The sequence below is a fragment of the Tachypleus tridentatus genome, unplaced genomic scaffold (genome assembly GCF_004210375.1).
Source record: "Tachypleus tridentatus isolate NWPU-2018 unplaced genomic scaffold, ASM421037v1 Hic_cluster_2, whole genome shotgun sequence".
Taxonomy (NCBI): Eukaryota; Metazoa; Arthropoda; class Merostomata; order Xiphosura; family Limulidae; genus Tachypleus; species Tachypleus tridentatus.
In genome coordinates, this window is record NW_027467782.1 from 24251342 (window position 1) to 24278037 (window position 26696).

The following is a 26696-nucleotide window of genomic DNA, read 5'->3' on the forward strand; positions in this document are numbered from 1 at the left end:
CAGACATTAGTACCAAGTTGCTTGTTTCCATTGAGTACCAAGTTGCTTGTTTCCAGACATCACGTTATGGTGAGTACCAAGTTGCTTGTTTCCAGACATCACATTATGGTGAGTACCAAGTTGCTTGTTTCCAGACATTATGGTGAGTACCAAGTGGTGAGTACCAAGTTGTGAGTACCAAGTTTGTTTCCAGACATCACGTTATGGTGAGTACCAAGTTGCTTGTTTCAAGACATTGGTGAGTACCAAGTTGTTTGTTTCCAGACATCACATTATGGTGAGTACCAAGTTGCTTGTTTCCAGACATCACTTTATGGTGAGTACCAAGTTGCTTGTTTCCAGACATCACAGTTATGGTGAGTACCAAGTTGCTTGTTTCCAGACATCACGTTATGGTGAGTACCAAGTTGCTTGTTTCCAGACATCACATTATGGTGAGTACCAAGTTGCTTGTTTCCAGACATTACATTATGGTGAGTACCAAGTTGCTTGTTTCCAGACATTACATTATGGTGAGTACCAAGTTGCTTGTTTCCAGACATCCATGAGTACATTGCTTGTTTCCAGACATGGTGAGTACCAAGTTGCTTGTTTCCAGACATCATTACATTATGGTGAGTACCAAGTTGCTTGTTTCCAGACATTACATTATGGTGAGTACCAAGTTGCTTGTTTCCAGACATCACTTTATGGTGAGTACATTGCCAAGTTGTTTCCAGACATCACATTATGGTGAGTACCAAGTTGCTTGTTTCCAGACATCACAGGTGAGTACCAAGTTGCTTGTTTCCAGACATCACTTTATGGTGAGTACCAAGTTGCTTGTTTCCAGACATCAGACATACTTTATGGTGAGTACCAAGTTGCTTGTTTCCAGACATGGTGAGTACCAAGTTGCTTGTTTCCAGACATTACATTATGGTGAGTACCAAGTTGCTTGTTTCCAGACATTACAATGGTGAGTACCAAGTTGCTTGTTTCCAGACATCACATTATGGTGAGTACCAAGTTGCTTGTTTCCAGACATCACATTATGAGTACATTGCTTGTTTCCAGACATTACATTATGGTGAGTACCAAGTTGCTTGTTTCCAGACATTACATTATGGTGAGTACCAAGTTGCTTGTTTCCATCACATTATGGTGAGTACCAAGTTGCTTGTTTCCACATTATGGTGAGTACCAAGTTGCTTGTTTCCAGACATTACATTATGGTGAGTACCAAGTTGCTTGTTTCCAGACATTACATTATGGTGAGTACCAAGTTGCTTGTTTCCAGACATTACATTATGGTGAGTACCAAGTTGCTTGTTTCCAGACATTACATTATGGTGAGTACCAAGTTGCTTGTTTCCAGACATTTCCACATTACATTATGGTACCAAGAGTACCAAGTTGCTTGTTTCCAGACATTACATTGCTTGTTTCATTATGGTGAGTACCAAGTTGCTTGTTTCCAGACATTACATTATGGTGAGTACCAAGTTGCTTATGTTTCCAGACATTACATTATGGTGAGTACCAAGTGAGTACCAAGTTGCTTGTTTCCAGACATTACATTATGGTGAGTACCAAGTTGCTTGTTTCCAGACATTACATTATGGTGAGTACCAAGTTGCTTGTTTCCAGACATTACATTATGGTGAGTACCAAGTTGCTTGTTTCCAGACATTACATTATAGTGAGTACCAAGTTGCTTGTTTCCAGACATTACATTATGGTCAGTACCAAGTTGCTTGTTTCCAGACATTACAATATGGTAAGTACCAAGTTGCTCATTTCCAGACATTACATTATGGTGAGTACCAAGTTGCTTGTTTCCAGACATTACATTGTGGTGAGTACCAAGTTACTTGTTTCCATATATCATTTTACTGTGGTGGCATAAGCGAGTTATTCTTTTAAATTTAAATTAATCCTCCATATACTTTGGAATGTTGGATGATAATCCAACATTAAATATGCATATTGGTTTATCAAATTTAGTATTATGTATAAGAGATGGAGTAATAAAAAATGTAGCTCCAAGTTTGTATTTTTATTTCTTTTGAAAGGACTAACAATTTGGCCTCTTGTTTATTCACAGAACTATAACAAAAAATATTTCAATATCAAATGATGATTTCTATCTAATATTAGTGAAACACTAGTATGATGTTAAACTTATACATTATTTAATTTAAAAAACTGTAATAAGTGTAGATAATCCTGTAAATAAGATTTAATTGTAAAAATATAACTTTTATTTAATCAAAATACTTCTAAAATTAAGAGAGAACAAACATTAAAAAAAACTAAAAAAATGCATGCACAGATTAATATAGTGAAAAAACAAGGATTGGGTCAATAAATACTTAAAATGGTTCACTTCATTTGTGAATAAAAATTTGCACAAATGTAGCAGCAGGTGAGACACTCCACGTAAGTCAAGAGAGGTGTTACATGTGTAGTTCTACATGGTCTTCCTATATAATTTACATGTTACTTACTTCTAAAACAAGTGCAGAAGCATATCATACTTCATTATTGCAGCCAATTCAACATAAAGGGTTAATACTAATAAAACTATGAGTTGAACGACCATTTAAAACAATAAGTTCAGCTTCATGTTCTCTGCTCAGCACACAACTGAAGCTACTGTGATAGTTCTGACATATTGTACAATGCTGCTTGCGTTGGGTTGGAAAAGACTTGTAATGATGAAAGACTATGTACAATGAAATAGATGAAACATGAGCAGAGCATTCAACTTTCTTGCCATACAGGAACTGTGAAACTAACAGGTAAACATTGATGAATCAAGCCATCCCTTTTTTAATATAAGATGCCAAATGCCATGACTGAAGGTTAAACTACTGTTATGTTTTATTAAACCGCAAAAAAATACATCTTATTGTCTAGAGTTCCACATGTCTGACTAGCAAATGCCAAGATATAAGAAAGTAATTATCTGAAAGCACCTGAAAACATAGGTGCTAATATTATGGGTGTTGTTGATCCTCAACTAACATTTACTAATGTCAATGCTGCTAAGCTCTCAAACTCGTGTAAAGTGTACACTCAACAACTACAATCGTGTGGAAAAATTGACACTAATGTCTAGAAGTCAAGCAAAAACTGTATGCAGGGCTACATTCAGGAATGCCAATGATATTTATGAATAAAAGACGAAAAGGTATATAGCCTGGCGCCAGAGGTGCCACAGCACGGCACAGCCGCGCCTGTCTTGGGGGCTCCGGGGCCATGACCCTCCGGGGATATTTTTTAAAAAATGGATGCTATTTGGTGTGATTTGGTGCAATCTGGGACATAATTTCTTTATGTTTTTGACATTGCAATGTTGGAAAAGTACACAATATATATCATATAAAATAACAAAAGGAAATTAAAAGACTAAATCAAACTAATAAAAACTATAACTTTCATTTACAGTTTTTAGCAGATTGATTTATTCTTTTAATTTGCATTCATTTTTAGAAAATATATCAAAATATCTAAAATTAACAAATAAAATAAAAAGTAAATAAATGAAATTTCAGATTGTTTATTTGCTATTTATTCAGTTTAATTTTTTTCTAAATCAAAATATATTAGTAATATGAGTTAATAAAGCCAAAGTAACTCAGTAAATATTTCAAATACAAATCATTTCATTATTATCCTTTTTTGTCATCAATAACATCATCATCATCAACTACTGGTATGCTGCCAATTAAATGTTTCACAGTCATTGCCAATAACTACTTCTCTGCTGCATATATTCCATACAATTTTCAAATCACATAAAATTACTCTTTTGACTAATCATGACTACCTACAGTTCAAATTGTTCATCTATGCAATCTTGTCATTATACTACTGGTACCTTAATTTCAGTGAATTTTCCATTCTTTCACAAATTGACAATACAAACTAAAACAGCATATGAAGGAAAACTTGACATTGCTTAAAAATTCAACTACTGATATGGTTCAATGTTAAACTACTGACATCAGTGATATGCCTCAGAAATTAAATTTTGTACAGTCACTGACATCAACAACTACTGCTCTGCTGCATGTATTCCATTAAAATTTCAAATTACTTAAAATTACTCTACATGACTACCTACAGTAAAACTTGTTCATCTATACAATCTTGTCAGTAAATTACTGGTACCTCAATATCAGTATATTTTTCATTCTTTCACAACACAAACTGAAACAGCAAATGAAGGAAAGCTTTGACATTGCTTTAAAATAAACCACTGGCACTGTATGCTGCAGATAATAATAAAATGTTTTTCAGTCACTGATATCAACTTCTGCTCTACTGCATAAATTACAGTCAAATTTCAAATCACTTAATTTCCTTTAATCAATCTTGGCTACTTTCCTCTTTTTCGAGACAAGGGTTTCCAGTGCTCTCTTCCGAGCTTTTTTCTCTCCTTCTCTGAATGGGCAGCTCTCTGTGCCTCTGCAGCTTTCTGGACTTTTTCTTTAGCCAAGGTGGCTGGGCCAGATTTCACAGAACCATAGACCTCAAGCCTTTCTGCCCTTTTCTTCTGATTCTCCCTCAGCTTCGAGGTATACTTTGAAGCTGCTGATTTAATGTCCTTACACATTCTCTTGTCTACAGGATCAAAATGAACATCTTTCCTTTTAAACATTTCAATCAATGTTGTTTCTTTGGAGCGTAGAGAATATTTTATCGTCTGGTATGCACACGATACCAGACCACGAGACCTACAACGAGACTGCCTCCAAGATGGCGGTCAGATTTTTTTTTCTGCAATAAACATTGAAAAAATACGATTTCTTCTCAAAAACCACCTTCCCGGCCCCCAAATCGCTCATATTTTCTCCTCGAATTTACACGAATCTTGTGGGTGATCGTTGGTCGTTTGTAAACCGGGAAATCCGCGTTTCAGTGGAAAAATGGCACGCATGTACATTATCCTGTGAGAATAGTTTCTAATTTTTAAATCTCTCTTGTATTCTTACTTAATTAAATGCATTGAAAATGATGGTGTTTTTTGTATAAGCCTTCCCTTTTTCTCTTATGTGTTGATCAGTGCTGCCCAGAATACAAAGCAATGTGCAAACAGACTTTACAAAAATTTCACTATGAGGGACTTGTATGTTACACATGACTGTATTCAATATTCACTGTACTCCTTTAATTCACAGAGTCCAAAATTCATTAGATCTTGGTCACCATCATGAAGGGGTTTTCCTCCTGGTTGCAGAATGATGAAGAAAGCTTCTTTTTGGAAACTATTTCTTAAGATATACTACATACCATGACCTCACACTTCATGGAATGGAAGCCTCCTTGTTATTACTATCACGATACTGTGCCATCAACATCAAGGACACTTACATCTTATCAACAACCATTAACAGCTTTGTATGATTTCAAATTAAAGATTTCCTCAAAATCTTTGTAACTACAAAACTGTAGTACAAAAGATTTACCTCTGGAATATCGAATGTAAGTCAATATGAAACAACTCATATGATGTCTTTAACCTTACCAACACTGCCTCGGCATATCGGATCAAACATGTAACCATTTGTACTTGTTACAGGTTACATCACTAGTAACTTCTAATATATTAAGTATATCTTGATAAAATCTTGATAATATTTGTTATTAATATTTGTTCCTAAAATTGTCGATTCTTTTTTAACTTGTATGAGAACAAAGTGGTTTTAATTTGAGATTAAACATACTTTTCTTTGTCTCAAGAATCTCGTATTTCACTTGTATAACTTCTATAGCCTCTTAAATGAATATATAACTTTTTTCACTAAAACTTTATATTTTATCTGTTATTACATTACTTGAATCTTCAACCTGTAGAAAACTCAAATATAACTTAAAGAAAAATTGCAAAATCAGAAATATAATGAGCAGCTGCGTCGTATTTCCTTCATTATTAATCACAAAATTTCAAAGTTCATACCCTGAGAGTTTCAAATGTTAAACTTATCACATAAATTTTCTGTGTTTATTTTACTTTCAACATCTGAAGTTAACCCCACTGTAAATAAAACTGAAATTACTAGCTGTCTCACGTTTTAGCTCTTCGCATACACCATAGTATGACAACCTGGAGAGCAAGAACGCACATGCAAAACAGAAAAGTGTTGTTCATACATGCCCTTGCCCCAAGAACACAATATTGGACTAAGCAGCTTATGTTTCCTACAATACTTATAAAACAAATTTCCAAAGGTAATAAAATTGCAATACAAATGTGTGAAAACATTTATTATATGGTTTAAAGTTAAACTGGTCCAATAAACATTGTAGGTTCTGAGCCTCACCAATCCATTGCTATCACAGGTGTTTCAGTACTACTACTCGTGTATATAATGTTTGTGGAATTTCACAGAACATGTTTATGAAAGTGTTATTTGGGCACATACTTATAAAGTTTACTAATTTAGAAAGTAAATGAGAAATACATTGAAAAACATTAATTTTGAGTATGCACCCGTGTCAAGAAATTCTGCACTCGGGCATATGTACCATCCTAAGCCTTGTTTAGACTTGTAGGTGGGATGTGTAGATAATTTTTGTAGGCTACAAATATTAACTTTTGAAAACTAAAAAAATCCATCAAATTACAGTATTAGTATACACTAAGTTCTTATAATTTACTGGAGTCTCTAAGTATATGTGGGTGGAAATCTAATTCCAATTCAGAACAATGAGTTATTGATCACACATTTACAATTTCAGCAACATTCTTTCTTTTGCCTTCAAGTTACTTTTCAACAACTGTCAGAATTACAAAGAAGGGAAAATTCTTTCTTTTTGTTTCTTTCTGTTGGTTATAAACTTGAGATAAGTAGTAGGTGGTACTGCTTGAGAATTTTCAAATGATTAGTTTGAAGGGCAAAGCCACTAGTAGATATGCTATATATATTGATATATCAGCAAATCATAGAGATAGGACGTTCTTATTTAACATTTAGCTTGTCTATATCTCAAATTCAAGTTTCTATTCATTAGCTACTTGTATATGTTGTATGGTGGACGTAATAAAATAGAAACTGAGCAACAAGACAACTGGACATGCTATATGACAAACAAAAATGATACATAACTTTTTTTCTTTACATTTCCTTTCAAATTAAGAAATTAAAACATATATAATTTTAAAAATTAAATTATAAACTACATTTGATGCCAATCTCATTGATATAAGTAGTAAAAATGTTATTTGATAAATAATTTGCAAATAACGCACCAAACGACATGACACGTGCACTTTAACCAACAGGGTAAAAGTGTTATAAAGCATTTTGGTTCTAAGTTAACATTCAGGGTATGCTGGTGTCTGAAAGAACCTAAGATTGTCACAGTCTACAGAGACAGAACTGTCAAAATGTAAGCCCTGCACCCATGGCTCTTTCACAATGAAATAATAACAAGTCTCTTGAACTGAACTATGCTGCATCAGATATCACAGACAGTTCATGTGCACCATGTGACTTTTCTCTTTCCTAAATACTTACCTCTTGCAACATTTGCACCGGTTGAATTGAGCACTTAGAAACATTTCCATGGTTGCAGAAGAATGAAGAAAAGTTTCTTTTAATTTAGAGATACTTTCACTAGTGTTTTTTACCATAAATTTTCTTAATGATTTCCCATCATTTATTTTTCATGATGTCAATAAAAACCTTTCATAATTGTTATCACCTTACCAGTGTAGGAGAAACCAATATTCTCATAATATAATTGTGCCAGAGTTTATACAAGGATTTCTCTTGTGAGAACATCAACTTTCTAGTTTAATTTTACCTTTGGACAGCCTGGCATGTACATCCAGGTGTGTTTTCTGCCATTCATTTGAAAACAAACCACAATGGATTTTATGCAATACTTACTTCCACAAGGATGTCCAAACACTCTAATTTGCAAATACTATCATATTGTTTCTCTTATTATTCCATAAAAATATTTGTTGTAGGGTGGATTTCTTCTGTCGTACTGAAACATTTTATGATGCAATAGGCCATTTTAGGATCTTTATACACCCACTCCTTTATAAAGACTTTTAAAATAGCAAGTTATTAATCTAATAAAAACAACTCACAATGGATATCCTTTAACCATTTCCATTACAACACAGTGTCGGTTGAAGTCAACTGGTTTTGGTACTGGAAAATCTTTCTCATGCAATGCCTACAAAACAAATTACTTTCCATAGATCAAATACTAATAATACTGCTGGCAGTAAGATTCATCTTTCATTAATAAAATGAATATTTAATTTGCAGTTAGTATAACTCTGAATGATAATTTCACCACAATGTTACATTTTTAGCACCCATGAACATGCACTTTAGTTACTATCAAATAATTTATTGATATTACAGTTTACAAACATTTAACATTAAGCTTCGATAAACATAAAATGAATTATCACTTACCTTCATAAATGCGAACTCTTTTACTGCTGCTAACCGTGATAGGTAAATCCATGATGCTTTATGCCTGTCTCTGTGATAGTCTCGTTTCTCTTTCAACTTGCGGAACGATGTTCTATCTAATCTGTTTGTGGAATGTGAAAAAAAAACTTTTCAAACTTATTTTTAAGTTTTGTTCCTATACATGTGTGACATCATTAAATTTAAAATACAGGATGATGCAAAAATCAAAATTATTTTTATGTTTCATCAATCATTCTTTTTTTTTTGTTGTTGTTAAAAAACTATTTGGGTTATCATTAGATTAATTTGCAAGAATATGTGAAAAAGATTCCATTGTGATATTTAAATTAATTATGAAACCTCCAATCAAGTATTAACACCTCTAAACATTGAACATTTTTCTCAACAAGTCATTAATTTTTTGCTCATGTAGGTTCAACATGGTATTTATGGTTACCCTTGATTACAGTTGATTAGCATAATCAGATGATACCGGTTCTCCACAAAACGTTTCACTCTTGAGAAACCCAAACATAGCTGTGCTGTTTTGACAACACAAACCTCATAAATCTTCCATATATAATTTATCCATTTGTGTGCTCAATAGATGTTACTAACATCACTTGATCTTCTTACTTCACCCAATGAAAATACTTAACTAATTTGAAAAAAATTCAAAGAATCATGTCATATGATGTACGTTTTCTATCAATTTAGGCAAGAAATGACTTTTCACCTTAAGTTTTAATGTTTTTTGTTCCTGCAATCAGAAAGTTACATTTTATATATCTGGTCAGTTTCAACTCAACTGATATTCATCACCATATATCTTTTAACATTTCATTCTCCTAACTAAAAGTTACATTTTATATATCTGGTCAGTTTCAACTCAACTGATATTCATCATCATATTTCTTTTGATATTTTATTCTCATAATTGAATGTAACTTTTTATATATCTGGTCAGTTTCAACTCAACTGATATTCATCACCATATTTATTTTGATATTTTATTCTCATAATTGAATGTAACTTTTTATATATCTGGTCAGTTTCAACTCAACTGATATTCATCATCATATTTCTTTTGATATTTTATTATCATAATTGAATGTAACTTTTTATATATCTGGTCAGTTTCAACTCAACTGATATTCATCACCATATTTATTTTGATATTTTATTCTCCTAACTGAAAGTTACATTTTATATATCTGGTCAGTTTCAACTCAACTGATATTCATCACCATATTTCTTTTGATACTTTATTCTCCTAATTGAATGTTACATTTTATATATCTGGTAAGTTTCAACTCAACTGATATTCATCACCATATATCTTTTGATATTTTATTCTCCTAATTGAATGTTACATTTTATATGTCTGGTAAGTTTCAACTCAACTGATATTCATCACCATATATCTTTTGATATTTTATTCTCCTAATTGAAAGTTACATTTTATACATCTGGTTGGTTTCATCTCAACTGATATTCATCATCATATTTCTTTTGATACTTTATTCTCCTAATTGAATGTTACATTTTATATATCTGGTCAGTTTCACCTCAACTGATATTCATCACCATATATCTTTTGATATTTTATTCTCCTAATTGCAGTAGCCATCACTTCAGGCTAGAAATCATAAAGAAACAAAACACTAAAAATAACAAAGCTTTTTCATAATTTCGGACCTCACCTTTCAATGTTCCACAACCATTACCTTTGTAAGACTAGGTAATAATATGTTTGCTTGCAGATTTGAACAGTTAAAGAATATTAGTATTGCCCAACTCCCTACAAAGCAGGACTCAAACAATAAGCAATAATAAGAGAGAAAAGGATTCCTGAAAAGTAAAAATAAGAAAAAAAGAAAATACCCAATCAAAGCCTCATCATATCAGCATGATATGTAGGACAATACTGACATTGTTGGTTTCTATTCAACTGAAGGCATGCCTCGTCATATCAACATGATATGTAGGACAGTATTGACATTGTTGGTTTCTATTCAACTGAGTGCATGCCTCGTCATATCAGCATAGTATATAGGACAGTATTAACATTGTTGGTTTCTATTCAACTGAATGCATGCCTCGTCATATCAACATAATATGTAGAACAGTATTGACATTGTTGGTTTCTATTCAACCAAGTGCATGCCTCGTCATATCAGCATGATATGTAGGACAATACTGACATTGTTGGTTTCTATTCAACTGAAGGCATGCCTCGTCATATCAACATGATATGTAGGACAGTATTGACATTGTTGGTTTCTATTCAACTGAGTGCATGCCTTGTCATATCAACATGATATGTAGGACAGTATTGACATTGTTGGTTTTCTCATTTTCTCTGTAATTTTCGTTATTTTCGTCTCATCTATAAACTTCGAGAAAAGCTTGAAAATACTAGGTTTTTATTCTGACTGTGACAAAGAAGCAAAATATATAATGGTTTTAGAATTGAGTTCACGATCCAATGTAAATAGACTGGGCTTCTTGTTCATGATGAAAAGTACTAGACTATATTAGTTAATATCAGCTTATTCAAGATAACACTTTTTTTTTACTGTGTTAAGTACTATGTAAATTTTGGATGTTGATGTGTGGAATACGTTACACATACCATGGAAGTGTTACTTGGAGCCATCTCTCTGTTCACAGTCATTAATAACGAATGATTTCAGATCTGGTGTGAGGAACTGATCAAAGTAAGCTTTCGGCTGTTATTTTGTTTTCCAAAAACATTCACAACATGGTTATAACCAAATATTTTAACTACGTTCGTTTGGGTAGTTAGACAGTTACTGTCAGACTATAAAGATTTTTATATTTTTCAGGGTCTTGTAGACTTGGCCATTTGGTAAGTTGACCTGGTCAACGGTTACTGTTTTTAATTACAATGAAACAATATTATCATTTACTCATCTCAGATTACCAATTATATGACCTTACAGATGTCTCAATTATAAATGTAGACCTCCCTGGCTGGAGAGAGGAGCAAGATAAAGCAATTAGGGATTATAAAGTCAACACTAGATGCTTCATAATGATAGACAACATGAGCTATGGTTACTCCTAGAGTATAATCTTTCTCTTCCAGTTTGGTTATTTGTCAACATTGAAATTTAATGAGATAATTTTTTTCTCAATGTCTTATATGAGTGTGCTGGAAATGCTCATTGTGCAACACCATTATATAATTGAGCAAACTTTACGAGTCAATGTAGCATGTTCTGAAGAAATAAATAATGACTACGACCAAATAAATATAAACGTTCTGAACGTAAGGAACAAAACTGAAGGAACTCAGCGCCAATCCTGTTCACTTGATCTCCCACAACATGTGTTTTCATTCTGTTTGCAAACAAACTTAATCTGTATGAGGTTTGAGTGTTGGCTTACTTATAAGTTAACCAGACATCAAACATCACGAATCAGTTTCATCAGTAGCAGGGAGGGTCTATCCTTGAACCATTCATATGAGGTAGCTTTCATGTAGTTTGAACTCATTCAATTGGATTATTTTAACTCGTGACTTGTCAACCAGACAGCTATGCTAAGATAAACATCAAAATAAGATATCTGCTGTGTGTTTCAAAGGATATATGTTGGCAACGACTTAGCTTGAAATAGAAACTGAGACCCTCTTTATTCAACTTATAGTGACATCTAAAGGTTCGCTATTCCTATTCTTTTTATCAACGAGATATTGCCAAAGACTATATCTTCCTACACACCATAAAGAGTCTGAACTCAGCAATAACACTAATACGACAATACTTACATTGCTCAAAAGCCTACATACGTCTTTCCAATATTTGGGGGTGTATATACAAAAGACATATTAGCAGCTTTTTTTCATACAAATTAGTCTTTCTGTACGTGATTAACTAATAGTTATTTTTACTTCCAAAATTAACACATTATCAGTAAATTCTTTGAGATTAATATATTTAGATGTGGTTGCAATTTAACCACTACAATCACAAGTTGCAGAGTGTTTTATGACTATGACCAGTAAACGATGGATAACATGAATTCATTTCATTTACAGATCTGAAAAACGTTTGGGATTAGTTCAAGCACAAACACATCACAAATGTGTTAGACCTGTAGCCCTTCGTAAATACTACGTAATGCACATAATGGGAAATATTCAACCTGCGAAACAAGTTAATATACATGTTATACCCAGCTCTAATGTGTATGCCTAAAACATGCTTTATTTTAATAAGGTTTTCAACTCCAAGCACTTCTTGAGCTTAGTGGAAAAGCTTGAAGGTGAATGAGACAACTAAGGTACTTTCTACAGGGGTTTCAACATTGTGTTGGTATGGACATAAGATGTAGTTGCTGCTAGGTTTGGTACCAAAATAGTGTTGGCCAATGATTACAATTACCATGGTGTCCCTCCTATCAGCTCTCAGTACTGAGCTGTGGCTTTGTTTGAACTGCTGTGAAATACACCAATCTACCACCGTCTATATATCAAGGTAAAGAACATGATGAGATCTGGGTTCTAGTAAAACAGAGGTTCATTATCACTATGAACCATGTTTCAAAGATTGTGTTTAACAATAAAACATACATTGAATAGCACATGGTAGTAAGGATGAAATTAGTTAAAACACATGTAATGCTTATTCTGCAGTCATAATCACCAAAATCACAAAAATTAAGTGATTAAGTATGGATCAACAAAGTCCATGCCCCCTTCTTTAAATGTTATCATATGAGGCCCAATATTTCATAGCCGTTGGCAGTTCTCATGGATTTACCCGATGGACATACTATATATGATATTCAGGTGTTTATTTTGCACACCCTATGAGATCGATGTCACATTGTCCCTAAAATGAGACATTTACATCTTTCTAGACCTCATGCAATTAATGTGCATAACCTCTAAAACGAGTAATTAACAAGTCCGCATATCCCACATTGCTACTACTGTGTGACTACTGAAATAAGTGAAAACTCTATGCACCCATTGCAGAGAGTGTATCATGTCCCTAAAATGAAGAGTCCAGCACTCTATTTTTCATCTAAATTCCCCTAATAAAACGTAAAATCATGACCCCTGCTTGTTTCTCAACATTTAACTTTTACCTAAATTAAGTATTAATTATTCTAAATGTTGTAACAACGTTCATGCAAGTTTTAGACATCACTGTTATTGAAGGACACCAACGTTTATTATTACACAAATATTCAACAATAGGCTGTTCCTCTGTGAGATTTGGAAAAGTTTCAAAGTTTTACCTTTAAACAGTACATTAATTAGTAAATGTTTTATTATATTTTGAGACTGAAATATTTATTGTGTAATAAGTAACGTTGGTTTCACTTAATAACCGTGTTCGAAGATGTAGAAACACAGATTAACATAAGCGAAGTTTCACCCACACTCTTGCATATCAAGTTCTGTGATAAAATAAGGGCAACTAAATGCCAGAAACTAAACTTTTCCTTATTAGTAGCAATAAAAGTAAAAATCTTTAGCAAGAGAATTGCCGCGAGTCAGCGTAGAAAGTAATAATTCAAAAAGTACTTTGATAAACAATGCAAGTTAATTTAAAACTTGGTATTATTCAACATTAACTGGTATTATAACAAACATTACTTAATTTAATTAACGTATCACATTTGTCATAATATAAATACTAGATTAATCCCCACCTTTATCAACTTATTTAAGATATTCATCTCTGACGAGCTGTAAATAATGCGTCAATGTTTGTTTAATGAATACGCTTTGCATTATTATATGGAACACCAGAATGTAATAAAATAAATTATAGTTCTTGTATTCCAACAGGTTGGCTAAATGAGGTTTCTATTTATGCTAAGCTGGCATTCGTTTACCTTATATCTGAAAACAATAGACACTGGAAAAATGTGCAGGTGGTGGAGCTTCACACAGTGAAATGACGTCACATTCCACCTATAAGTAAATATCTACCCTTCAGTGCAGTCAGATGTCTCACGTAAGTAACTAGTGTTATAACATTATACAAAACAATGATATCGCATGCATAAACATGGTGTTTTCTTATATTGGTTTGTTTCATGCAAAACACATAACCTAATATGTTTTGTACAGTTAAAAATCAGTTATTACTTAATACTGTAACAACTTCAAGGATTATTTGACTAATTTACTCCTTTTAAACTTACGACTGCAAACTGAAGTACATTACACTCACAATTAATGTCTACAATGACAGATGCGACTCCTGGTGAGGTAAGGTTAGTATTCGAAGCTTGACAGGTAAACTTAGCCATAAGATCTTTTCGTGTTAATTCTTGGAGAGTAAAATCGTTTCGAACAACTTGGTCTTCAGTAATTTGGAAACTTTTGTCCAATAGTACAGAATTTCTCCACCAGGTAACGAGTGTCGGAAAATTCCCTGAATATAAACAAAAAAATATCTTAGCAGTTTTATGGTATTTAAAGAACAGGAACAAGAAATATCATTGAAATACAAAATTCTAGCTGTCAAAAAATGAACAATTTAAAATCAAGATGAATCAATATATTAATATATATTGATAATATATAACAATATATTACTGATAATCTATAAAGTACAATAAACAGCACATTCCAATAATAACTTTTAACATTCATATTTTTGTATTAGTTTTCGAATTCATTATAAAAAATATTTTTGATGTTTGAATTATTTGCTTGAGTTTTATTGTTTCCTTACGAGTTTTATCCATGAAGAAAACTAAACAAAGCAGATTGTTCTTATTTAATTCACAAAAGTGAAATATATATGTAAAAACGGCTCGTTTGGGTTGAGAAAATATTTTACGTAGAGGAGCGAACAACGTTTCGACCTTCTTCGGTCATTGTCAGGTTCACAAAGAAAGAAAGAAGTAACTGACCGGAAGCTGACCATATGTTTGAAGGGGGTTGTGTAACTGAGAGTCGGAATGCAGAGGGCATGCTTAGATGTTTGAATATATAATTTTATGTTATTTATTTTATTATTTTTAATATAGGTATAAAGGTCTTCCTTTGCATTGGTTTATTTTAGGCTTGAGTTGTTGCATAAGTAAGGCTTCTTTAATTTTACGTTTGTTTATGTTTGTTTCTTTATTTAGTATTTGAGTGTTTTCTATGGTTATGTTGTGTTTATTTGACTTGCAGTGTTCAAAAACGTGTGAAGGTGACTTTTTATGTTCTTTGAATCTGGTTTCCATTTTTCTACTTGCTTCTCCCACATAGAAATCGTGGCAGTTATCACATTGTATTTTATAATTAATGTTGGTGTGGTGTTTGTCAGTGTAGTTTTTACATAGTATAGACTTCAGTTTTGTGCCTGGTTTTTGAATAAATTTGGTATTAACTGGAATGTCATATTGTGTTACTAGTTTTAGCCAAATGTTGGTTATTTGTCTGCTGATGTCGAAAATATATGGTATGCAGCAGTATATGGTTTAGTGATTTTTTGATTCGTGAGATATATTTGCTTTTGTTACTTGATTTTGCTTTCTGTCTAGGTGTGTGCGTAAAATGTTTTCTACGGTTTGTGGAGGAAACTTATTGATGTTGATGAAGTATTGTTTTATTTTGTCTAATTCATCGTCAATTTTATCTGGTGAGCATAGTTTTATAGCTGTGTTTATTTGTTTTTTAGTATGTTGAGTTTTTGTTTGTTTCATGTGCTGAGACCCAATTCATCCAACTGTGTCTGGATATGAAGGCCAAAAGGAACAATGGCAGATCATCTGTTCTGAAAAAGTATGGCCCACTAGGAAGGAAAATAACTCCAGGTGGGATGCTGTGGTAAAGATTGAAGTTTCATAGCATACAGGAAAGACAGTTGCAAACAGCAGAGGTGCAAAGAAGGTGCCATCAACTTGTATGCTGCATTAAATCAGAGATTAACGGACTTATACAACGAAACATAAACCAAATCAACACTAGGAATGACAGAGACAAAAAGATCTGCCACAACAAAAACTAAAAAACTAAGATGCAAACAACAGAAAAGACACCACGAAAAAGTGTTGACCAACCTCATAATTAACATATCCGACCGACAATTAAACGCAGACGAGATACATCTACTTAACAAAGGACTCAACTTGCAATAACACCCAGGTACATTCCAACCTAAGAAGATCTAGTCAGGAGAGTTGCGATCAGTGGTGGGATTCAGGGAATTCGCAGGGGTTCGCGCGAACCCGTTCTTAAAAATTTTTGAGCTTAGCGAACCCGTTGATGGCTTCAATTATACCGTCGAATTGTTGATGTCGTGGAAACTGATTGCGTCACACTTCATCACACATTTGGACAAGAAAGATTTAATGAGAAAATCACAGACCGTATTATTGACAAAGTTCGTCAAGTGAATGCAGTCAGTTTCTTAATTGTCCATACGTTGAACCCCATCTCGTCGATGTAGATGACACGGGGTGCGCGAAGTGCCGTCTCCATGAACCACAGGGCATAGTCTTTCCTTTCAGCCTTCACGTCAGGCCGATTTCTGTCGGCTGGGGCGGCTTGCAGTTTCTTCAGAGTGAAAAGCATTCCATGACAAATTTCCCCAGATGTTGTGGGGTGACAGAAGGCTTATCTGGAAACTGTCTCCGGAGCTCAGCACCACAGATAATAGATAAAGTAGATAGCCACACTTCTCCCATTTGCATGTCGGCGCGTGTGACCGTTTTCCTATTACCATTCCCGCTACGGGGGAAAATCGATAGAGTAAGTAACTCGCTTGCTTGCGCTGCAGTCATGTCGGCTTATGCACGAGTCATCATAAGCGTGCATTCGTTTAAGCCCCATTCATAAGTTAAAGAAGATCGTATAGTAGGCCTACATGTCTTCACATCAACGTAATAAGTAGATTTAATCATTTCCATACTTAGAGCTGAAATAGAGCACTTAGTTTGAATAAATTAAGACGTACTATATTAAGGCACTGAAAGGGCCTGAAGACCGAAGAATACCAAAGAGTGGCAAAGAACAAGGTCACTGTGAACCGCGCGCGGGCTACGCAACACCCCATAACTGCGGAGGTGACGTAGGCTTTTGTCCTTGTGCACTGACCGGCGAACAGGAGTGTGCTCTCCGCAGAGACCTTGAGAACAATAAAGAGTCACGTCCGGCAGGGAATCTGAGGAGGGAACGTCACAAGTGTGATTGAAACAATGGTCAGGTCACTCTAGCCTCAAAAAGTTTGTTTATTGCTTCTCGCAAAACTTCATGTAAAAATTTACCAGAAACTCCGTTAACAAGAAAATACGCAAGAGGCAATTTCCAATACGACTTAATCCCTACAGCTGAAGTTGAGGTGCACCTTTTCTTGATAGGCGGTTGCTGAAGACGGTCAGGGAAGTCAAAAATGCTGGGAACGGCGTTTCCATGCAGTCTTTTTCGCGATAATATAGAAAAAGAACAATCTGAATCGATAAAGCAGTCAGACTCAAAATATTTCGAACAGAGGACAGCCGATTTGGAAGGATTAAAATTTTCCCGCCGTGTGGCTAAAATCCATTTTGTACGTAATTCATGATCTGATGGAAACCGGTGAAAAGAAATTTCTGATCCCTTCACACGATAATTTCGGCAGTTAAACGCATTGCACGTTCTTCGATTTGTCCTCGAGGTTCGTTCAGAATTTACATTAGCCATTCTATTCAATCAATAAAAAATAAGAGTGGAGACGACGCAGATGATGCACGAATGACGTGAAGACCACAGAATGAATTCTACATTCAAGTGATTTACTTGTAAGTACGAAGGAAACACATGGGCAGACACATGTCGGTTGCAGCCGCTTGTGGCAAGCGTTACTTACTCTATCGATTTTCCCCATCTCAATAGAATTTTGGTCACAACGCGGAAGTCAGTCTGGCTATCTACATTATCTATTATCTATGCTCAGCACTCAACTTTGTCAGCTTATTCATCTCGTCATAATGCTTTTTCGGAATGCGCGCAGCTAGCTGTCTGACTGATGGCTGGCAAATCACAATTCAGCTAGTGTGACGTGGCATCGAATAGAATGCTTCTGTTGTTAGTCGATGTTCGACGTGTCTTTAGCCATCTTTGAAACAGTATTTACTTTAACGGACGAAGGGTCTAACTATGATTGATTTCTCGTTTCATTTGTATATAATCAAGTCCCTTGAAATTTGACTCATTTATTCTCGAATACTTTTCGTGGAAGCATCATAAAGTAAGTGAATTTCTATTTAAATTGTGTTTTCAATCCATACGTAAAGTTCAATTAATTAGTTCAACCCAATTAAGTTCAATTAAATTGTCCTAAGGCGGGAATTATAAACTACAGTTTCACTCAGCTGTAGCACATCTTTTATTTCGGAACAAAGAAAGGTAATTTATTATTTTCTTTTCAACTTTTCTGTGTCTAATTCCATTTATAACTGTATTGTTTAACTATCAGTCTAATTTAGTTTTAAATTATGTTTCAATATTTACGCCTCACTCTGTAAAAGAAAGTAATTTAACATAAAGACCTTACATAAGTTTTATAGTGAAGGTCTTAAAAATACTTTTCATTTCAGTGCTCGGACGTCGGACCCTAAAATGAAGAGACAAAAGGATATGGATAGCTTTTTTCGTAAAGTTCCTAGAACCGAACCTTTAAAGCAAGATGCAAATGACGATGAAACAAAGTTAATTTTACGGCATTATTCTAATGAAAGTTGTACTGCGAATGTCGCTGAAGGTAAATGTGAAGAAGTTGAAACACTCGATCTTCCAGATTGCTGGAGTATAGAACAGTATATGAACTTCAAGGAAAAGTACGATGGGTTGATTGTTCGTAGTAAAATGTTGGATGTGATATATGTTCCAAATTTTATTTTAAATTAGTGAACATGAAAGGAATTCACATGTCACAAGAATGGGTCACTTGCAGTGTTCAACCTTCTGGAAGAGATAAAAAAATTCAACAAGCTTCCCTAAGAAAGAAGATGAATAAACACTTTTCATCAAAAGCTCACAGCATTTGTATTACGCACCGAAAAGATCGTGCTAATAATTCGATTGAGAAATGCATTGACAAATTGAACAGCAAGTATGTGGATTCTACTAATAGAGTTTTAATACAATCTACAGTCTAGCAAAAGAAATCGTCCCTTTTCTGATGTCAAAGATGAGATTCAGCTTCAAATGAAAAATGGAGTAGATTTGGGTATTGGACTCCATTCTCGAAAAACTGCTGTGAAAATAACAGATCACATTGCAAATGAGATAAGGAAAGAGGTATTCACAAAAATTATTGAACAGAAATTAAAGATCTGTGTCATCATTGATGAAAGTTCAACCATATCCAGTAAGCCCGTACTCGTTACTTTCTTAAAGATTGAAGACTGCTATATATCTCCAACTATTTTTTTGGATTTGGTCGAATTGAATGGACGAGGAGCAGAAACAATATACACGTCATTGTTGAACAGTTTGCACCGTGCCGGATTCGATAATGAATATTTGAAAACTAATTTGATTGCTTTCTGTTCAGATGGGGCAAGCGTAATGCTTGGCCGTAATTCTGGAGTGGGCGCTCGATTTAAAAGCAATTTCCCCAATATTATCATTTGGCATTGCCTAAATCATCGATTACAACTTATTTTGGATGATTCTGTCAGAGAAGTAGAACAAGTGAATCACTTCAAAATATTCATGGATAAAATCTACACAATCTTTCACCAATCAAACAAAAACCAAATGGACCTTTTCAAAATTTCAGAAGAACTTGGCCATCAAATTCTGAAGATAGGAAGAGTTTTGGGACCAAGATGGGCTGCTTGCAGTTTGAGATCTGCACTTGCTGTATGGCGTGTTTATCCAGCATTGTACAGATATTTCTCTAGTGACACGAAATTTTCAGGAATGGCTGCGCGTCTTGGCAATACATATTTCTTTCATGACTTGGCACTGATGATAGATATACTGACAGAAATTTCTTTACTTTCTGATGCCCTTCAAGCTAGATGTTTAACCTTGTCAAGAGCTGAGAAACTGATAAAGAGATCTATTAAGGCTTTTGAAATACTGAAAGAAGGTATTGGAAGATTTGAAAAAGAAATCGACGATAGAATTTCTTCTGATGAATTTAAGGATATCCATTTTATCAAAAATAATAGATTTGTTAGACTTCCTCGTAACAATTTACTTGATGTAATAATCGAAAATATGAAAAAAAGGCTGATGGACTGCGATCATTTAATATCCAAGAACAATGACCGGGAAGCTGACAACAAACTTCATGAATTGCTGAACTTGCTGGAACCAAATACTTGGAATATTCAGGAAATTGTTGTCCCATGGAAAGCTGCGGAAGAAAAGTTGAATGGCTTCTGTAAAATATTTCATCACAACATTCCCATTAATGATTTTCGTGATTATGTGGAAAATGTCCTGAAAGATTTTAATAATCCTGTAATTCCTGAGAGTATACAAAAGGCGAAAACCATTATGAATACGATTGCCATCAGTTCTGCAGAGGCAGAAAGAGGGTTTTCAAGAATGAATATTATATACTCAGATAAAAGAAGCCGCCTCACAGTAGAAAATGTCAGAAACCTATTGACGATTAATCTTATTGGCCTTCCTTTCGATTTATGGGATGCTACTCCTTTTGTTAAAACATGGCTTCGCAATAATCACAGTGCAGATGATAATAGAGTGAAACAGAAAAAAAACGGACAAATATGATGACAATCAATTGACTATTTGGAAATTTTTAAAATGAAATAAATAAAACATTTTAAAGTACTTTTTCCATTATTTTCCTTTTCAAATGATGTATCAGTATAGACTTCCGGAAAAGTAAGAGAACCCGTTATTATTGAGGCCTTCCCTTGAGAGAACCCCTTCTTAAAATTTTTGAATCCCACCACTGGTTGCGATACTTTCTATAGAAAACAAAAACAATAAACAACAGAAAGAAGACAACTTCGGCAATACGATTGACATCCAACAGCCAAACTTCTCGGAAAAAGTTAAACATTTATATTTTCCAGAAACACCTAAAAACAACATTTTAAACGATTTTTTCAAAGAATTTTCTCACAAAACCATCAACATAATTTCATAAAACAGAAAGCTAAAAAACAATCTTACAAAAAGCGACATTAATTCCATTAAAAAACCTAAAACAAGACAAAAACAAAAATTCTAAAAGCAGATAAAGGTAACGCTATAGTCATAATGAACACAAACGAATACATCCAAATAATGAAGAGCATCCTATCAGACACTAACAAATTTAAACCTATAAACATAAATCTAGCAAAGACACACGAAACTAAACAAAATACCACTAAGAATGAAAAACGCCAACACAATTTCACAAACACCTTATTCCTACCTACACAAAACCGCCTCACACACATCACAAATACATGGCATCACCAAACCTCATAAACCAGATTGTCCACTACGACCAATAATGTCCACATATTAATCGTTTAATTACAATCTTGGTAAACACATAGCATGGGCATTCTCAAAATATGTAACATCAGTCAGCTCATTCATCAAAGACTCTTTTCATTTCAAATCTAACCTTAATCAACTTAATCATAAAGCTTTAGTGGCCACTTTGGATGTTATATCTCTCTTTGCAGAAGTCCCAACCGCTGAAGCCTGCAAGATAGCCTTAGAACTCTATATCCGAGACCCTAACCCATCAATAAACATTCCCAGCAACCAATTAGCAACCATCATAGAATTCACCACGATGAAGACAAATTTCATGTTAAACAACCAAAACTATATACAAACAAATGGCCTAAGCATGGGCAATCCAGTATCACCAGTTCTAGCCAATATTTTTATGACACAAGTCGAAACACAAGCAATTAACACAGCATTACATCCACCACTATACTGGTACAGATATGTAGATGACACGGTTGCGGGATACAAATCTACAGAACACATACTTAATTTTTTCAATCACATTAACTCTATACATCCCAACATTAACTTCACATGTGAACAGCAAGAAAACAATCAAATATCATTTCTTAACCTCAAAATTACAAGAACCGACACACAATTCAAAACAGAAATCCACCGAAAAATCACCCATACTGGACTATACATTCCTTGGGACTCAGCACATGAAACAAGATAAAATTACCGATGAATTAGACAAAATAAAACAATGCTTCATCAACATCAATAAGTTTCCTCCACAAACCGTAGAAAACATTACACGCACACACCTAGACAGAAAGCAAAATCAACCAACAAAAGTAAATATATCTCACGAATCAAAAAAATCACGAAACCATATACTGCTGCATACCATATATTCCTGACATTTGGCTAAAACTAGTGAGAAAATATGGCATTCCAGTTAATACCAAATTTATTCAAAAACCAGGCAGAACACTGAGGTCTATACTGTGTAAAAACTGCACTGACAAACAAGTAGAAAAATGGAAATCAGATTCAAAGAACATAAAAAGTCTCCTTTACACGTTTTTGAACACTGAAAACATAGAACATAGAAAACTTTTTTCCTAGTCTTCAAATACGAGCTACGAATACACAAGAGTGAATGCGGTATAAAGGAAAAGTTATGTCTTTCTTTACTTAACATATTTTCTACAAAATTCTACATATTTAGTAAACCTAGCAATTCTACAAAATCTATATTTTCATGTTACGTAACATTTCCTCCACAGAGCTCTTTGTTTTATTCGATTTCAAATGAAGTGTTCGTATAATTCCCTGCAGTATTAAACTATACACTTACCAATAACATCCAGCGTCATAAAGTCGTTCAGGGTTCGTCCGTACCGAAAATCAACCCTGCAACTATAATCTCCATCATCTTTCTCTACACGGTTGATGATTAATACAGACTGTTGTTCGCTCACGTTGAAGTAGGCCCTTTGTCCAAGTAACTCACCAGTGAAATATTTGGCGTTCTTCAAGGGCCCTCTTCTGGAATCCATACTTATAATAGGAGCATTGATTCCTCTCTTGTACCATAGCACCAGAGATACGGAGTCGTCTTCTGAAGGAAGACTGATATTACAAGATATATGAGCAGATTCACCCAAGACGGCTTGGTACATAGGAGCTGCAAAAACTGATGAAATTTAACAGTATTAACTTCGGGCGTTAATATGTGTACGAGGACATTAGGCGTGCTCGCAGCAGCAGTAAGCTAGACAGTTCTTAAGTAAGCTGCATCATATGAGGAAGGAAAAAAGTTGCTCATTGCGAACCGTCGATAAAATTTTTAATTTTCGTCCAGATAGAAAACTCAGTATTGTTAACAAGTTTGTATTTTTTTCTAATTATTTGTACCAAACGTTATTATAAGTTGTGTTGTTCTTTGTACATTAAAATATATTTGTGTTAAGAAAGAAAACTGTTTGTAAACCTTGTTGACAAATAATATTAATTTGATACATATCGACATTCAATTTACTTCCAAATGTGAATTTAGATTCCAGGCTACTTGATATCGTAATATCTGGCATAATAAATAGGAAACTCGACTGGGATAAATTTGTATTATTTTGTCGAATATTGTAATTAAGTTCTTTAATAAAATTCTATCTTTATTATCTTACACACAAACATAACATTCCACTTCTATAAAATTCTAGAGAGTGACAATCATTATTATATTATTAACAAGCGTAATGCCACCCCCTAGTACAGCGATATGTCTTCGGATTTACAACGCAAAATCACGGATTCGATTCCCCGCGGTGGGCTCAGCAGATAGCCCGCGTGGCTTTGCTATAAGAAAACACACACAAGCGTAATATTTTCGACCTGTACATTTTTATGGTGTAGTGAAACAATAATTATTATTTTATCGACAGACGTTTCATAATTCTTCAGAAAACTGGGTGATGTAATAATCTGTATTATATTATTTTATTCTTTTACAACATGCAACTGGATGCCAAACGTTATTCTCTTTGATAAGTGCATTATTGTTCTATATAATTTTATGATGTTAACAACCTTTGTCATATTTTCCTTTTGTACAGTTGTAAGGTATGACGTTGTTTATTATCTTATCGTCAAAATTAACATTGTTCTTTGGAATAATTGTACGGTATAACAATCATTATTATGTTATTAGAAAGTGTAACATTGTCGTATAATTGTATGGTGGTATAATCCTTATTATCTTATTGAGAAGTGAAACATTAACCTTATATATATATAATTGCATGGTGCAATAATATTAACTTATCATGTAAAACAATCTTTGTTATATTCTTGACAACTGAAACATTGTCCTTCTATAAAATCGCATTGTGTAATGATCTTTATTATTTCATCGAAAAGTGCAATTATGTCCTCATGTTCAAAAGCAGGTGTAACAAATTTTATTTTATTATCGAGAATTATAACTATGGCTTTTATTTATTGTATTTTCGAGGTTGAATATTATTTACTGATCTTTTGATCTAATGAAAAGCTGCTAGAATTTCATTGTCCTTTGAGTGCCGTCACATCATCTTGGGGATATATAAATGTATTTACCTCAACAAAGGCTGTCAAAGGGTCCATAATGATCACGTTCACGGCAGCTGAACAGCTGAACCACTGGAGGGAATGAAAGTAAAAACAATAGTGGAGGAAATGGATTATAAATTTAAAGAGGTCATCGTTGTGAGCGATTCCTTGTCAAAGCATATGGCGTAAATAGTGAGAAAAAAAAAAAGAGTTAGATTTTGGTACCTTGAGACATAGGAAAAAGACACAATTGACAGAGCAAGGGATGTAATGAAAGGGACTGGTCACAATGCTGTGTTGTTATGAACATAGGGGCTAATGATATAGGGAATGATAAGTCTGAGGAGTTAATAACGAAAAGAGGTTGATAAAAACATTTAAAGATAAAGGCATTAAATGATAGTATTAGGGATACTTCTAAGAGTTAATTGTGCAAATGAAATTTTGAGTAGATCACCAGGGCTTAATGCCAGGTTGAAATTAATATGCAAGGATGAGCAGGTTCGCTGGTTGAGCTTGTGGGATCAGTACAGTGAGAGAAGAGTACTTTATGGAATGGATGTTTATACTTAAGTTGGAAAGGATCTAGCATATATGCAAGGGCTAGTAACTCAGAAGTAAAGGAAGTTTTAAAAGAGGACTAGATACTGGTTAGGGCAAAGATAAATTAAATGAAACAAAATTGAAATGTACAGAAAAGTTTAGCACAGGAAATCAGTATAAAGACAGTTATAATAATAGGCTTAACTGTTACTAGTATAATGCTAGAGCTATAAGAAATAAAAAAAATGATTTAGGGAACTGGTATGAATATACATTTTGATATCATGGGAATAATTGAAATACGGTTAAATGTAGATGATTTTGATCATAAAATGTTTTGAAATACATGGTTATATGTTATTTAATAAAGATAGAATAGTAAAAAAGGGGTGGAGTGGCTCCATGTATAAAGTATGATTTACCTCCTGATAAAGTTGAAAATATCGATGATAATAGCAAGGAGACCGAATTCAATTTGGTTTTTGTTACTGAATTAAAGGGAAAACGTTCTTAGTATGAATTTGTTACAAACCATTAAATGAAACTAACGAATTTAGTGAGCAACTTTACAGTGAGATTAAAATTTAATCTGCTATTGAAACCATAACTATGGGTCACTTTAATTTCAGGCATATTTATTGGGAAATGCTAGAGTCAAACCATGATTCTAGCATTTTATGGAAACTGTACAAGAACCTACAAGAAATAATGCTCTTTTAAATTTATTGTTAGCTTGTGAAAGAGAGCTTTCACCTCTCTTCACTGAGAGGGTGAAAATTTGGGAATACATAGGTGCTGCATATGGAAATCAGGAATAGTGATATTTTTATTCCAAATTTCAAAAAAGCAAAATTTAAAGGAATGCATCAAGAACTGTCTATTGAAAACTGAGTTATTTGTAGACACTGAGGAAATATGGAAAATGTTTAAAGAAAAAGTTTTCAAAATTCAAAATCAATATATTCGTACATTAAGAGACAGTAAGGTGCATTAAAAACCAAACTGGCTCACGAAGGTGAGGCATCTTTAGGTATTTGGATGCTTCATAAGTAACTGTAATAGTCAACAGAAAATTGTGAAGTATAAAAAAACATTAAAGGCAATGATGTTTATAGAATAACGACAGCTCAAGGAAACATGTCGAGAAACTTGTTGCCATCTGCTTGATTTATTGCTTCTTTTTGAAGAACTGACGCTATAAAGGACAAGAGGAGTTATTTAAA

General features: G+C 33.8%; 1 protein-coding gene and 2 long non-coding RNA genes across 4 annotated transcripts in view; 1 reads left to right on the plus strand and 2 right to left on the minus strand.

Annotated features, from left to right (window-relative positions):
* Positions 1 to 14430, minus strand: part of LOC143243212 (serine/threonine-protein kinase RIO2-like) — a 32333-nt gene extending 17903 nt beyond the window's left edge. The window contains exons 1-3 of one of the 2 annotated variants that reach the window (XM_076487035.1): positions 14307 to 14430; positions 8430 to 8550; positions 8093 to 8181 (exon numbers count right to left, since the gene is read on the minus strand). In XM_076487035.1, the coding sequence (XP_076343150.1) occupies positions 8093 to 8181; positions 8430 to 8435 (95 nt within the window). In that variant the 5' untranslated portion in view covers positions 8436 to 8550; positions 14307 to 14430. The other variant, XM_076487034.1, reaches the window with a different exon arrangement.
* A 291-nt stretch (positions 14431 to 14721) lies between these two features.
* Positions 14722 to 26696, minus strand: part of LOC143243222 (uncharacterized) — a 29478-nt gene continuing 17503 nt past the window's right edge. The window contains exon 3 of the long non-coding RNA XR_013024235.1: positions 14722 to 14851. This is a non-coding gene — a long non-coding RNA (uncharacterized LOC143243222). The remainder of the gene's footprint in view (positions 14852 to 26696) is intronic.
* On the plus strand, positions 18283 to 19235 carry LOC143242842 (uncharacterized). Its single transcript, XR_013023329.1, has 2 exons — positions 18283 to 18640; positions 18990 to 19235. It is a non-coding gene; the product is annotated as an uncharacterized LOC143242842 (long non-coding RNA).